Here is a 17,321-nt window from a genome sequence, read left to right on the forward strand (position 1 = left end):
TAGGCTTTGTGAGATGGACTCTGTTGAAACTATGCAACACTGTTAGAGCAGTGTGAAATAGCCATAGACAGTCTCTAAACAAATGAGACTTTTTGTTGTTATTTAGTTGCGAAGTTGTGTCCGATTGTTTGTAACCCCATTAGGCTCCTCTCTCCATGGAATTTTCCGTGCAGGAATATTGGAGTGGGTTGCCCTTTCCTACTCCAGGGGATCTTCCCAACCCAGGGATCAAACCTGCATCTTCTGCACCAGCAGGCAGATTCTTACCACTGAGTCACCAGGAAAGCCCAAAATAAGTAAAACTGTGTCCCAGTAAAACCTTATTTACAAAAACAGCAGACCTGATTTGGCCTATAGAGCACAGTTTGCCAACCTGTGATCTATCCTGCTGGTGATAAATAGTAAAGGTCCATATTTCTTATCTATAATTCTAAAATCCTTAGAGCTCTTAAAAACCACAAATTTTTTCATAATGCTGCTTCTGTGGCTAAGTCGCTTCAGTTATTTTCACAATGCACTTGGCAGCAAATCATGACCCATTCTGAACTTATCTAGTGACAGAATTTGACCCACAGTGTCATGAGACTTATACGTCATTTATCACACGTAACTGTGAATATGCATATGTTTTGCAGTAGAAATATTAATGCATTGTTTAAGGAGTGCTGCTCCACAGTATGCTGGAGGCATTATATGACTGTATACTTTTGTAAATCAAAAATTCAGAATTCTGTAACACACTTGGCCCAAGGGTTTCATTGAAGAACTGTATACCGATAATAGTCTAGTTATGTGAGACAAAAACAATGATTGAATTTGAGTCTCTAACAATCTGTAATTACATGTGCCAGACTAAGTTTTCACCTCTCCTAGCTTTCCCTATTTAGGATCTTCCTCTTGTGACCTCAGCATTTTAGGGGAACCCCGACTTACCCTAGTCTCCTCTGGTTTATGGCCCAGGTTGAAATGCCTTTGATCCAGCTGCAACTTTTACTCCAGAGAAATAACAACACGGTGCCTACAAATACATTTCCAGGAGAATAGGGGCTTTTTGATTTTGATCCTATAATTGGCAGGCTGTTGTATTAGGTTAGGAGTTGAAGTCCAGAAGACTGAGTTAGAATCTTGACTCTATCGTGTACTAGGCTATATTGTCGGGCAAGTCATTTAACCTTTGTAAGCCTCAGTTTGTGAGCCTTCAGCTAGAAAAGAGTATGATAATATTACTTACCTCATAGGATTAAAATGTAGAGGATTTAGCTAAGTGTTTGCCTCAGAACACACACTCAGTAAATATAAGTTGTAATTATTTTGTAACTATAACTGGATTTGTTGGAAAATCAGATTTTGCAAACCACTTTTTTCTGAGTTTGGCTTGTATGCTCAGGGGCCAATTCTGATCATTTATTAGTAGATTACTATTCTATCCAACCTTAGTAATGAATGAGAAGTCTCTAAAACCACTGTGAATTCCCAGAAATTGTTTGCAAAATTTTATGGATATTGTCCATGAGAGAATACTTATAAATCTCACTTGAGTCTTAAAGAGATTCCTGTTCCACAAATGGTTAAGGGCCAGTGTCCTAATCATCTCCCATTCCAGCATATTTGGGAGATTGTGAATGAGACAGTGATGTTCAGATATGTTAAGCTTTCCCACTAGAATAGAGCTGAGCCATCTGAGCTATTTCTTCATTGTCTGGTTTCTGGAACTGACTTAGTTACATGTCATGAAAACTATTTGAATGGATGGAGCTACAGTCAACAAAGGCTATGAACAAATCCCAAGCTGATGTCAGTGCTCCAGGGATGCCCACAGGAATCATAAATCCACGGGAAAATGTCAGAGCCCAGCCTTGACCTGAGCCTAAAGACTGAGCTCATTCATTGATCTGCCTGCCCTAAGAAGTTCTGGAGAAGGAAATGGAAACCCATTCCAGTATTCTCGCCTGGGAAGTCTCATGGACAGAAGAACCTGGCAGGCTACAGTCCATGGGGTCACAAATGACATGACTTAACAACTAAACACCAAACACCACGATGCCTTACAACAAATGTGAAGTTCTCTTTGGCCCCAAGAAAATGCTTACATTTCTGCCAAGTAGAAAACAATATATGAAAAGTCTTATCTTGGCAAACAGCTTGCATGGAGCACTACTCATCAACTCTCTAGAACAGAGAAAGTATCCAGCTTTCCTCTTGGCTGCGTGACTTGGAACTGCTGTCACGTACAAGTTCAGCTGGTAACAGCTGCATCAGGAACAAACTCCAGCTCACATCAGGCTAGACCAAGATGGCTGGTACCATGTGTGGGCACATGGCGTGTGAGTCATGGAGAGACTCATGGGACCTTCTCTTGGTAGGATCAGCTGCAAACAGTGTAAACACACCCTCTACAGGCATACCTGTCAAGCAAAAGCTGTGGCTGGAAAAATAGCAAGGGTTTTACAGTGGCCAACCCAAGGACCCTGAGTGTCCTGCTGCTGCTGCTGCTGCTGCTAAGTTGCTTCAGTCGTGTCCGACTCTGTGTGATCCCACAGACGGCAGCCCACCAGGCTCCCCCGTCCCTGGGATTCTCCAGGCAAGAACACTGGAGTGGGTTGCCATTTCCTTCTCCAATGCAGGAAAGTGAAAAGCGAAGGTGAAGTCGCTCAGTCGTGTCTGACTCTTAGCGACCCCATGGACTGCAGCCTACCAGGCTCCTCCATCCATGGGATTTTCCAGGCAAGAGTACTGGAGTTGGGGTGCCGTTGCCTTCTCCCTGACTGTCCTAATGCAGGGCAGATCAAAGACTCAGCCCTGCTATAAGTCAGAATGTCACTTCAGTGACATTATCCCTAATGGATTAAAAGTCTCATATGAAGAGTCACTTAAGAATTTAGAGTCTTAGATGTGAAAGATGGTAAGTTCTAGGTACTTAATGACTTCCCTGGAGGCTGGCCTATAATTATGAGTGACTTCATTTTTCTTAGGCTCCTCTCTATAAGTGAAAGGTAAAATTTTAGAGAGAAAGGGCATTTAGTCCTCAAGAAGGGAGAAAGTGTTCCAGCTGGAGGATTCTAAAATAAAATATGACTTGTAACTTACTGTACCTACAACAAGCAATATAATAACACCTCAGTCCTGTTTCTGGATTACCAGAAATGGAATTCTTCCTGTTTCAGAATAGTTCTGTGACCCAAGAAGAGATCAGAATATGTAGAATAACAGGGCAAATATGTACAGAGAAACCATGAGCTGGCTTTTAATTATCCACCTATACTGTGAGGCTCCTGCCTCTAAGTTTGGGTCTCTGAAGTGTGGTGATGGTTCCAAGAGCATGTTTTAGACATAAGCATCCACACTTTTTCCTGGCCACAGGAAATGGGGCTTCCTCTCTCTGCCTTTACTCACTTTGTGACGTCAGAACTAAGCAAACATGTCCGGGAAGCACAGATAACCACAAAGGAGAGAAACAGGCTCCACAGTATCAAGAGACAGATTGATTAGGCTCTCGTGTCTAGAGGAGAATTGTAACAGTACCTTCCTGGAGAGTCTCCGTTCTCATCAAATAGGATCATGTCTCCAGAAACCCCAGTAAAATTGGTTTTCATCAGAGAGTCCAAAAGTTTCCGTCCATCAATTGGCTTCATGGCATCACAGAGGCCCGCGTAGCCTGGACAGAGGGACATCTGCATGTTGTGGAGCCCATAGGCCATGGAATAGATTGCATTGATCACAAATCCCATTTTGGAGTCTTGCACATGATGTGTTCTCAGAGTCAGAGAACCTGTGGGAAAACAAATTAGGGATTAACTTTGAGATTTAATCCTATTATAGGTCTTTATGGATTCTGAATAAGTTGACAATGCATTAGAACAGTTTATAAGAATTAGAACTGGAGGAAATACCAAGAACATGTGCCAAAATAGGATTCCAAATACTATTAGTATTTCTAATTCTCTTCTATGTTCATGTTTTTGCCCAAGACCTTAAAGATCTGAATCCCCTCCAGTACCAAGATTCACTTCCTCTATTACCAAATTCTGGGGATGAATGGAGTATAGCACTCCATCAAATTCCACAAAATTTATCTTAAAGACAGATTAATCTACCAAGTACTTAGCTGTGATAATATACTTCCTTGGTTTAGATATCCTCAACAAATCTCCAGTTTCGCCAATTAATCTCCAACAAATCTCCAATTAAGTCTTAGCTGAGCAAAGTAGATACCCTGTTGTCTTGCCTCAACTTACCTAGTTGGATTTATCACCTACTACTTCCAACCTCAAAGTATATGTGCTCCATAAATTGACCTATTTGGAAATTCTGAAATACAATATTTAAGCTCCATTAATTTAGCCATTAATTAAATATTTACTGGAGTCTGAGTATACATAAAGCTCTGTGTATGGTGATCTAAGGAAAATATAAAAATGAATTGGAGATGGATTCTGCACTTAAGAGGAGACTTGTTCGGTAATAGAGATAAATTATGTAACACTGAAAGGCAGAAGGTGATAAATCTATAACAGATGTGGAGTTAAAATCTATTAAGGTCCAAAGAGGGGGAAATCCCTTCCAATGGAGGGCCCTTGGGAACATTTCATTAAAGAACTAACATTTGGGATGAATTACTGGTTAAACAAATGGAATGAGTGCCTGTCAGTTCTGACTGCTCAGAACTTGCTGAAAGTGGGGAACATAATGTAGAATAAAATAGACATGATTATTGTTTTTGTTTACTTAGAGTCTAGAGGGCAGATAAGCATCTAAGCAGGCTAAGTGCTAGGGCAGGACTGAATAGGGAGGAGCAGTAGACCAAGAAACTCACTGATGCTGAGCATTGTGGCTGAGTATCTGCTGGATGAAGAGTGGAGGAGAGCATGTTTGAAGGTTCACAGATGAGATCAAACATACTATGTTTGGGAAACTTTAAAATGGTTGGAATGTTTGGAACGCAGGGTAGGAGGTAGGAGAATGAGGAGAACTGAAATAGTAGAGGAAGGCAGGATTGCTTAAACTAGGTTAAGAGTCCTAGGATCCTTTGTTGTGTTTAAAATAGGAAGAAACATGATCAGATTTCTAATTTAGAAAGATCAATCTGACTACACTGGAGAAACATTTAAAGGGCTACAGGAGTGGAGTCATGAAGACCCATTAAGTGGTAATGCAGTGATCCCAGGGACAGGTGAAAATGCCCTTGCTGAGGGTAGAGGTCATGATTATGGACAGAAGTATTTAGGAGATGGAATCTACTACAAGGCCTGGTGATTAAGGAATGGAGAGGAATGAAACACGTAGGAAGAACATGGGTATGACATAAAAGTAACAGATGAGGTAAAGAAAGAACATTTCATATGGGGAGAAGTTTTTATTTAAGAGAGATATATAGGAACTCTCCAAAGATGACATGATTTATTATGACTTTCAAAGTGTACTGGCATAGAGGCTCCTGGGGAAGCCAGCATGGTTCATCCTGCCATAAGTATAAGATGGGTACTCTTGTTTCCATCTCAGGACAAGACACTAGCCCGAGGCTACTTTCCAACCAAATCTTACAATTTCCTTTTCTACACAGACTCTATTCACACTTTGATATTTCACCTCATACCACGGGAAATGTCATTCTTCTAGGTGCTAACTCAATACTTGGGAGTCACTTTTGACTTTTTTTCTTTCCTTCATTAATTGTCTACTTTTATTTGCTCTATCTTCAAAATATATCCAGAATTAAATTATTTGATACAGATATACTTCTGTCAGGTTCAAGATATATATCCTGTCTGGATTACAGTAGTAGTCTTTTAACTAGATTCTTTCTTTCTACCTTAAACTATTTTATACCCACTCCAGTAAATTTTTAATGCAATAACTATAAAAATATTCTTAAAATAAGAGATTATGATACTCCTCTGATCAGACTTTCTAGTGGCTCCATTATTACTGAAAGAAAAAGCCAATGTCCAAGCCATAACTTTCAAAGACAAACAGGATTTTGACTCACGGTGTTCCACCTCTTGTCCTTCTGACTTCTAATACTCTTTATTTAAATTATTCCTCCCTGAATATTTAGCAAGAAAAGGCAATGAATTACATACAATTAAGAATGTTAAAAGACAAATACTAAAATAATCTGTACCTATTAATACAATAAGGAGTTGAGGGGTACACAAAATTAAAAAATGTAAAATATGACATCAGAACCCTAAAATGGTGGGGGCTGGTGGTGGTAAAAGCATAAGCTTCTTAGAATGCATTTGAACTTATAAGATCACTAACTTAAAATAGTCATCTATAAATATAGATTGTTATATAGGAACCTCATGGTACACAAACCAAAAACCTATAATAGATACACACCAAAAGGAGAAAGGATTCTGAACATAACACAGCAGTTAAAAAATCAGAAGAGAGAAAGGAAAAAGGAACAAAAAAGAACTATGGAACAACCCCAAAACAATTAACCAAAAGACAGCGAGCTAATTGCTGTTAAGGTTTAGTTGCTAAGTTGTGTCAGACTCTTTTGTGACCCTATGGACTGTAGCCCACCTGGCTCATCTGTCCTTGGGATTTCCCAGGCAGGAATACTGGAATAAGTTGCCATTTCCTCCTTGAGGGTATCTTCCTGACCCAGGGATCAAATCCATGTCTCCTGCATTGGCAGGCAGATTCTTACCACTGAACCACCAGAGAAACCCAATAAGTGAATACTTATCAATAATTCTTTAAATGTAAAGGGACTTTAGTCCATATATGTTCCAATCTTAAGGCTTAGAATGAGTGGATGGAAATACAAGACCCATGTATACGTTGTCTATAAGAGACTCACTTCAGGTCTAAAGACACATGGAGTGAAAGTGAGCGGATGGAAAAAGATAATCCACGCAAATGAAAATGAAGAGAAAGCTGAGGTATCAATACTTATATCAGACAAAATAGACTTTAAAACAAAGACTGTAACAATAGACAAAGAAGGAGATTACTTAATGATAAAGGGATCAATCCAAGATGAAGATATAACAATTGTAAATATATATGTACTCAAAATAGAAGTATCTCAATATATAAAGTAAATAACTGACAAACACAAAAGGAGAAATTGACAGTAATTCAATAGTAGGAGAATGCTTTAAGACTTCACTTAAATCAATGGACAGATTATCCAGACAGAAAGTCAATGGACAGATTATCCAGACAGAAAGTCAGTAATTATTGGCCTTACATGATATATTAGATCAGATGGATTTAATAGCTACATATGGAACATTCCATCCAAAAGCAACATTCTTTTCAAGTGCACAGGGAATATTACTTAGGACAGAACACATACTAGGCCAGAAAACAAGGCTTAATAAATTTAATATTTATTAGATAAATAAATTCTGATCATAACAGTATGAGACTAGAAATTGACTACAAGAAAAAACTACAAAAAATACAAACAGCTGGGTCTAAAGAATATGAAAATAAACAATGGTCAATGAATATGTCAAAGAGGAAATTATACTTAGAAATAAGTGAAAAATGGAAAAACAATGATTTGATTCTAAGGAACACAGCAAAAGCAGTTCTAATAGGAAAGTTGATGGTGATACAGGCCTACAGCAGGAAAGAAGAAAACACCAAGTTAACAACCTAAATTTACACTGAAAGTAACTAGAGGAAAAGGTCAAACAAAACCCAGAATTAGTAGAAGATATAAAAGATCAGAATGAAAATAAATTAGAGACTAAGAAAAATAGGAAAGGTTAATGAAATTAAGAGGTGCTTTTTAAAAAATAAAATTGATAAAAATTTATCCAGATTAATCAAGGAAAAAAGAAGTGGTGTAAATAAATAAAATATGAATGAGTATAAGTTACAATTAACACCACAGAAATAGAAAGGATCACAAGAGATTACTATGAATAATTATATGGCAATAAAATGGACAAACTAGAAGAAATGGATAAATTTCTAGAAATGAATAATCTCCTAAAACTCAATAAAGATGAAATAGAAAATATGAGCAGACCAATTACTGGTAATGAAACTGAATCAGTGACTAAATAAAATACTCTTAAGCAACAAAAGTCTAGGACCAAATGGCTTCACAGGTGAATTCTATAAAACATTTAAAAGAAGAGTTAAAACCTATCCTTCTCAAAACTATTTCAAAAAATTTAAGAGAAAGGAACACTTCTGAACTCATTCTATGAGGCTAGTTTCACCATGATACCAAAGCTAAAGACACCACAAACACAAAAAAGAAAATTACAGACCAATATCACTAATAAACATATATGTTAAAATCCTCAATAAAATACTAGAATGTAGAATTCAAAAGTACATTAAAGGGATCATATATCATGATCAAGTGGTATTTATCCTAGGGATACAAGGGTGTTTCAGTATTCATAAAACAATGTGACAACACCACATTAACAAATTGAAGTAATATGATTGTCTCTATAGATGCAGAAAAAGCTTTTGACAAAGTTCAATATCCATTAAACTCTCCAAAAAGTGGTGTAGAGGGAATGTACCTCAACATAAGGGTAATATTGGACAAACCAATAGTCAATCTCCATTGACCATTTTATCTCCTACTGTGGGAAAGAATCCCTTAGAAGAAATGGAGTAGCCCTCATAGTCAACAAAAGAGCCCAAAATGCAGTACTTGGATGCAGTCTCAAAAACGACAGAATGATCTCTGTTCATTTCCAAGGAAAACCATTCAGTATCACAGTAATGCAAGTCTGTGCCCCAACCAGTAATGCTGAAAAAGCTGAAGTTGAACGGTTCTATGAAGACCTACAAGACGTTCGAGAACTAACACCCCAAAAATATGTCCTTTTCATTACAGGGGACTGGAATGCAAAAGTAGGAAGTCAAGAGATACCTGGAGTAACAGGCAAATTTGGCCTTGGAATGCCAAATGAGGCAGGGCAAAGGCTAACAGAGTTTTGCCAAGAGAACACACTGGTCCTAGCAAACACTGTCTTCCAACAACACAAGAGAAGACTCTACACACGGACATCACCAGATGGTCAATACAGAAATCAGATTGATTATATTCCTTGCAGCCAAAGATGGAGAAGCTCTATACAGTTGGCAAAAAGAAGACTGGGGGCTGACTGTGGCTCAGATCATGAGCTCCTTATTGCCAAATTCAGACTTAAATTGAAGAAAGTAGGGGAAACCACTAGACATTTCAGGTATGGTTTAAATCAAATCCCTTATGATTATACAGTGGAAGTGACAAATAGATTCAAGGGATTAGATCTGATAGAGTGCTTGAAGAACTGTGGATGGAGGTTTGTGACATTATAGAGGAGGCAGTGACAGAGACCATCCCCAAGAAAAAGAAATGCAAAAAGGCAAAATGGTTGTCTGAGGAGGCCTTAAAAATAGCTGAGAAAAGAAGAGAAGCGAAAGGCAAAGGAGAAGAGGAAAGATATACCCCATTTGAATGCAGAATTCCAAAGAATAGCACAGAGAGATGAGAAAGCCTTCCTCAGCGATCAATGCAAAGATAGAGGAAAACAATAGAATGGGAAAGACTAGAGATCTCTTCAAGAAAATTAGAGACACCAAGGGAACATTTCTTGCAAAGATGGGCACAATAAAGGACAGAAAAGGACCTAACAGAAGCAGAAGATATTAAGGAGAGGTGGCAAGAATACGCAGAAGAACTATACAACCAGATCTTCATGACCCAGACAATCATGATGGTGTGATCACTCACCTAGAGCCAGACATCCTGGAATGCAAAGTCAGGTAGGCCTTAGGAAGCATTACTATGAACAAAGCTAGTGGAGGTGATGGAGTTCATGTTGAGCTATTTCATATCCTAAAAGATGATACAGTGAAAGTGCTGCACTCAATATGCCAGCAAATTTGGAAAACTCAGCAGTGGCCACAGGACTGGAAAAGGTCAGTTTTCATTCCAATCCCAAAGAAAGGCAATGCCAAAGAATACTCACAATTGCACTCATCTCACAGCTAGCAAAGTAATGCTCAAAATTCTCCAAGCCAGGCTTCAGCAATACATGAACCGTGAACCTCCAGATGTTCAAGCTGGTTTTAGAAAAGGCAGAGGAACTAGAGATCAAATTGCCAACATCTGTTGGATCATTGAAAAAGCAAGAGAGTTCCAAAAAAAAAAAAAATTCTGCTTTATTGACTACACCAAAATCTTGAACTGTGTGGATCACAACAAAGTGTGGCAAATTCTTCAAGAGATGGGAATGCCAGACCACCTTACCTGCCTCCTGAGAAATCTGTATGCAGGTCAAGAAGCAATATTTAGAACTGGACATTAAACAACAGACGGCTTCCCAATTAGGAAAGGAGTATATTAAGGCTGTATATTATGACCCTGCTTATTTAACTTATATGCAAAATACATAAGGCGAAATGCTGGGCTGGATGAAGCACAAGCTGGAATCAAGAGTGCCAGAAGAAATATCAATAACCTCAAACAGGCAGATGACACCACCCTTATGGCAGAAAGTGAAGAACTCAAGAGACTCTTGATGAAAGTGAAAGAGGAGAGTGAAAAAGTTGGCTTAAAACTCAACATTCAGAAAACTAAGATCATGGCATCTGGTCCCATCACTTCATGGGAAATAGATGGAGAAACAATGGAAACAGAGACTTTTTGGGGGGGGGACTCCAAAATCACTGTAGATGGTAATTGCAGCTATGAAATTAAAAGATGCTTGCTCCTTGGAAGAAAAGCTGTGACCAACCTAGACAGCATATTAAAAAGCTGAGACATTACTTTGTCAACAAAGGTTCGTCTAGTCAAAACTATGGCTTTTCCAGGAGTCATGTATGGATGTGAGAGTTGGACTATAAAGAACACTGAGTGCTGAAGAATGGATGCTTTTGAACTGTGGTGTTGGAGAAGACTCTTGAGAGTCCCTTGGACTGCAAGGAGATCCAACCAGTCCATCCTAAAGGAAATCAGTCCTGAATATTCATTGGAAGGACTGATGCTGAAGTTGAAACTCCAATACTTTGGCCACCTGATGTGAAGGACTTACTCATTTGAAAAGTCCCTAATGCTGGGAAAGATTGAAGGCGGGAGGAGAAGGGGATGACAGCGGATGAGATGGTTGGATGGCATCACTGACTCAATGGACATGAGTTTGTGTAAGCTCTGGCAGTTGGTGATGGACCGGGAAGCCTGGCGTGCTGCAGTCCATGGGGTCACAAAGAGTCAGACACGACTGTGCCACTGAACTGATAGTCAACCTCATACTCATCAGTGAAAAACAGAAAGTATTTCTTCTAAGATCACGAAAAAACAAGAATGCCCACTCTTTCCACTTTTATTCAACATCATATTGGAAATCATAGTGACAGCAGTCCCATAAGAAAAAGAAAAGTAATCCAAAGAGGAAAGTGAATGTGAAAGTCACTCAGTCGTGTCCTACTCTTTGCGACCCCATGGACTATACAGTCTGTGGAATTCTCCAGGTCAGAATAATGGAGTGGGTAGCCTTTCCCTACTCCGGGGGATCTTTCCAACCCAGGGACTGAACTGTCTCCCCCATTGCACATGGATTCTTTACCACCTGATTCACAAAGTGGAAAAGAAGAAGTGAAACTGTCACTGTTTGAAGGTGACATGATACTATATATAGAAAACCCTAAAGACTCCACCAAAGAAACTATTAGAAGTATAAAAAGTATTCATTAAATTTGCAGGATACAATTTTTCTGGAATCTGTTGTGTTTCTGTATACTAATAACAAATGATCAGAAATAGAAATTAAGAAAACAATCTCATTTTTAATCACATCAGAAACAATAAAACAGTAGGAGTAAATCTTACCAAAGTGGTAAATATTTGTACTCAGAAAACTGTAAGATATTGATGAAACAAATTGAAGATGACACAAAGAATTGGAAAGATCCACCCTCCTCATGAATTGGAAGGGTTATCATTGTTAAAATGACCATACTCCTGAAGGAAATCTACAGCTTGAATGTAATCTCTATCAAAATTTCAATGGTATTTTTCATACAACTGGTAAAAAGAATCCTAAAGTTTGTATGGAACCACAGAAGATGCTAAATAGCTAAGGCAATCTCAAGAAAGAACAAAGATGGAAGAACTCCCTGAGTTCAAATAATAATACAAAGCTACAGTAATCCGAACAGTATGGTACTAGCACAAAAACAGACTCATGGATCGATGGTACAGAATAGAGAGCTCAGAAATAAACCTACTCTTGTATCAGCAATTAATAATCTATGACAGTGGAGTCAAGGATATACAAAAATATTTTCTTCAATAAATGGTGTTGGGAAAACTGGACAGCTACTTTGAAAAATTTTAACTGGATCTCTTTTGTACACCATATGCAAACATAAACTAAAAATGGACTAAAGACTTAAATATTAGACCTAAAAATATAAAACCCCTAGAAAACATAGGCAGTATACTCTTTGATAGTCTTAGCAACATTTTTTGTATCTGTTGCCTCAGGCAAGAGAAATAAAAGCAAAAATAAAGAAGTGGTACTATATCAAACTAAAAAGCTCTTGTGTAGAAAAGGAAAACAGTAACAAAATGAAAAGGCAGTGTATTGAATGGGGGAAGATATTTGTAAACAATGTATCTGATGAGAAGTTAATATCCAGAATATATAAAGAATTGGTATAACTCAACATCAGGGAAACAATCAAATTGGAAAGTGGTCTGAGAACCTCAGTGGACATTTTTCCAAAGCATACACATGGAGTGCCAACAGACACATGAAAAAATAATCAACATCACTAATCATCAGGGAAATGTAAATGCAAACCACAATGAGTTACTAACGCACACCTGTCAAAATAACTATCATCAAGTAATATAAACTGGTGGCAAGGATATGGAGAAAAGGGAGCTCTTGAGCATTGCTGGTGGGGTTGTAAACTGGTGCAGTCACTATGGAAAAAGAGTATGGAGGGCCCTCAAAAAAAATAAAACTCTCATGCTTTCAGCAGTTTCACTTCTAGGTGTTCAGTCAAAGAAAACAAAAACACTAACATGAAAAGATATATGCACCCCAGTGTTCATTACAGCATTGTTTATAATAACCAAGATGTGGAAGCAAGCTAAATTCCATAAGTAGATAAATGGATAGAGAAGATGTGGTACACACACACACACGCACACACACACACAAAATGGAATGTTATCCAGCCACAAAAAAGAAATCATGCCATTTGTGACAACATAGATGGATGTAGAGGGCATCATGCTAAGTGAAATAAGTTAGAAAGACAAATGCCTGCGATCTCACTTACATGTGGTATCTAAAAAACAAAGAAGTGAAACAGAACAAAAATAGGCTCATACATATAGAGAACAAGTGGGTGGTTGCCCAAGGGCAGGGTGGTGGTGGGGTGTTGGGTGAAATAGGTAGAGGAGATTAGGAGGTATAAACCTCCAGTTCTAAAATAAACAGGTCATGAGGATATAATATACAACATAAGGGATGTGGTCAAAAATATTGTATTAACTTTGTATGAGAGTAGATGGTCACTGGACCATGTGGTGACCATTTCCCGATAATTGATTTACATAAATGTTGAATCACTATGTGCCACCTCATGTGAAGAGTTGACTCATTGGAAAAGACCCTAATGCTGGGTAGGATTGGGGGCAGGAGGAGAAGGGGACAACAGAGGATGAGATGGTTGGATGGCATCACTGACTCGATGGACATGGGTTTGGGTAGGCTCCGGGAGTTGGTGATGGACAGAGAGGCCTGGCGTGCTGCAATTCATGGGGTCGCAAAGAGTCGGACACGACTGAATGACTGAACTGAACTGAACTGACACCTGAAACTAATATAATATTGTGTATTAAGTATACTTGAATAAAAATAGGTAAATCACTCAATCAGTCAATCCTCTGCAGCTACACTGTCCTCCTCCCTGATCCTCAAGCATTCTAGGCACGCTTCTGCCTCTGGGCCCTTGAATTGGGTTGGCCAAAAATTTCACTTGGGTTATAAGTGGTTCGGGAAAACCTGAACGAACTTTTTGGCCAAGCCAATACTTGCTGTACCTTCTACCTGGGGAATATCTGCCTCAGAGATGTGCAGAGCTATTCCCTCCCCAGTTCAGGTCTTTCCTCAAATATCATCTCCTCTGTGAGATTTCTCTGATATCCTGTCTAAATCTCATCTCTGTTCCACTCCCCTCTGCCCCCCCCCCCACACACTCCCTATCTCCTTTCTCAACATATTTTTTCTCCTTACCACTTCTTAGAACAGTTCCTAGAACACTTCCTGGCACATAGTAGGCCCTTGATAAATATTTGTTAAATGAATTAAAGAACCAACTTGGACTATCCCTTCTGTTTTCTTTTCTTCCCTAACCCTACTAACGCTAATCAATGTTTCAAGACTCCAAGAGCACTTCCTTCCTGAAGCCACCACAGTTTCAGATACTAAAATTAATCTTGCTCTTCTGATCTCCCTATCATTTTCTCTATACAAGCATACCTTGTTTTATTCCTCTTTGTGGATATCATGTTTTTCATAAGTTGAAAGACTGTCAGAACCCTATGTTGAGCAAGTCTATGGACACCATTTTTCCCAACAGTATTTGCTCACTTCATGTCTCTGTATCACATTTGGTAATCCTAATTTCACACTTTTTCATCATTATCATACTTGTTATAATATAATAATAATCACTGCAGATGGTGATTGCAGCCATGAAATTAAAAGACATTTACTCCTTGGAAGGAAAGTTATGACCAACCTAGACAGCATATTAAAAATCAGAGACATTACTTTGTCAACAAAAGTCCGTCTAGTCAAGGCTATGGTTTTTCCAGTAGTCATGTATGGATGTGCGAGTTGGACTATAAAGAAAGCTGAGCGCAGAAGAATTGATGCTTTTGAACTGTGGTGTTGGAGAACACTCTTTTGAGAGTCCCTTGGACTGCAAGGAGATCCAACCAGTCCATCCTGAGGGAAATCAGTCCTGGGTTGATGTTGAAGCTGAAATTCCAATATTTTGGCCACCTGATGCGAAGAGCTGACTCATTTGAAAAGCCCCTGATGTTGGGAAAGATTGAAGGCAGAAAGAAAAGGGGACGACAGAGGATGAGATGGTTAGATGGCATCACTGACTCAATGGACATGAGTTTGGGTAAACTCTGGGAGTTGGTGATAGACAGGGAGGCCTGGCGTATTGCGGTTCATGGGGTCGCAAAGAGTTGGACACGACTGAGCGACTGAACTGAACTGAACTGAACTGATGGTGATCTGTGATCAGTGTTTTTTGCTGCTACTGCTATGACTTACTAAAAGAACAGATGATGGTTGTCATGTTTTAGCAGCACAGGATTTTTGAATGAAGGTATGTACATCTTTTTTTAGACATAATGCTATTGTACTGTGTATGTATGTACTGTAGGCTACAGTACAATATCTAAACATAATTGTTATATACACTCGGAAACCTACAAGTTTGTGAGACTTGTTTTACTGTAGCATTCACTTTATTGTGATAGTCTGGAACCGAATTTGCAGCATCTGCTAGATTGGCCTATACCTCTGTCAGGTACCCTTCCCACTATGTTTTAGAAATGTGGGCATACTTAGAGCGAGGAGGATTTGAAACATCCAGTTCCCAAGTTAGTCCAGCTCCCTTCTTCCATGTAACTCCCTAATTGGAGGTAGTTACTCACCTGATTGATTCTCTTTCCAGGTAGTCTTTGAGGCCATGCTTAAGTGCTTCATATTGAGCCTAAGCCAGGTACTACAACTCAGCCTCCTAACCCACTATCAGGGTTTAGCAGTAGGTGCTTTTGTGGCTAGTAAAAGGTGGTAGGTAGGTACATTGATTCTCATTCTTTTGTTTTTTCTCTCATGAGCAGAAGAAAGGGATCTAGGTTTAAATTCAAGCTTGATGTCTTCGTAGCTCTGTGACTTGGAGAAGTTACTTGGATTCTCTTAAAATTCAGCTTATCCATCTGTTAAAAATGGTGACCTTTATCTTGAAAAGGGGATGTGAGAATGAAATGTTACCTTGCACACAGCCTGGCACAAGGTCGATGCTTCATCAAGATTAACTGTGGCAAGATGTAAATCATAATAACGTTTAGCCACTGTGTTTTGTGGTTAAGACTCTGGAGAATAAAAGCAAGCCAAAGGTCTCTCCTGATGTGATGCCCAGGAGAGCTCTCCAGCAGTCATCTTTCAGGTTCCCTTCCTGATTTTTCTTTGTGACTCCTGGACAACAGACAGCAATTGGCACAAAGGCCAGTTGGAGCCTTACTCATCTGTAAATCAAACCATAGTGCTCAGGGCCCAGTTACTGTACTGTTTGTTGAATTGAATGGAGGCAAGTATGAAAACTTGCATTTGTATGATACTTTAAAAAATAATTTTTGCATTCATTAGCTAGGTGCATCAATACTGTTTCCATCCTGTAGAGATAAAGAAGCAAAGGTGCAGACAGGTCAAGTAGGTTTCCACTTTGGGAAGTAAACAGGATTTATAATGCCAAGATCAGTGTCCTTTTTGATATATTCTATTGCTTTGCATTGGAAATATGCGCTTCGGAACAGTTTTATTGTATCACGTTTTAAAAATATTCTGATTAAGATATAAAGTTAGGGAAAAAAACTGATAACAAGCTCAGGTCTTTCCTGGAAAGTGATGTGTTTCTGTTCCCTCAAATAATGCCCATTAGTGTTGCCCAAGACCTGGGCCTGGACTATGCAGAAGGAGCTGACCAAGTGCAAGAACTTGAAACCCAAGCGATACAGTGTTCATGCACAGTCTGCCAAGTCCTTTGGTTTTGTTAGGCATCTGGGAACAACTGACCTCTTTGGGCAACATTAGAGTCTTGTAGATGTCCCGGTGACTATCTTCCCTTGTCACCCAAACATTCCAAATGATTACAAATTAAAAAAAAAAAAAAAGAAGGAAAAAATATGCCAGAAGAAAACCAATGGAAGTGTAACCTTTGTAATTTCTCCTTAAGTCGTTTTGATGCATGTAGTTTCCCACCCTCCTTCCCTGACTTGTCTCTATTTATCTGTCTATTTTTATGAAGTATAGTTAATTTACAATATTATATTAGTTTCAGATGTGAAGCATAGTGACTCAGTATTTGTGTGTGTGTGTTTTAAATAAAGATATCTTAATCTGTTTCAGCATTCAGGATGCAACAGGGGGTCAATTCAGTGCAGTTCAAGTTTGAATTTTGCTTACACTATTTCATCTACTTTCTAGTCTTATCCCTCCATTATAAGAAGCAGCCATAGATGGGCTATGAACTTCAGGTTGCTAAGAAAGCTGTGTTGAAATGTGAGCTAACAAATAAGTGCTTTA

General features: G+C 38.8%; 1 protein-coding gene across 1 annotated transcript in view; it reads right to left on the reverse strand.

Annotated features, from left to right (window-relative positions):
• GRM5 (glutamate metabotropic receptor 5) overlaps positions 1-17,321 on the reverse strand; it is a 623,817-nt gene that overhangs the window by 107,599 nt on the left and 498,897 nt on the right. Inside the window, exon 5 of the mRNA XM_081533344.1 lies at positions 3,523-3,769. Coding sequence (XP_081389470.1) covers positions 3,523-3,769 — 247 coding nt within the window. The remainder of the gene's footprint in view (positions 1-3,522; positions 3,770-17,321) is intronic.

The sequence above is a fragment of the Giraffa tippelskirchi genome, chromosome 10 (genome assembly GCF_054371585.1).
Source record: "Giraffa tippelskirchi isolate mGirTip1 chromosome 10, T2T-mGirTip1v1.2.pri, whole genome shotgun sequence".
Taxonomy (NCBI): domain Eukaryota; kingdom Metazoa; phylum Chordata; class Mammalia; order Artiodactyla; family Giraffidae; genus Giraffa; species Giraffa tippelskirchi.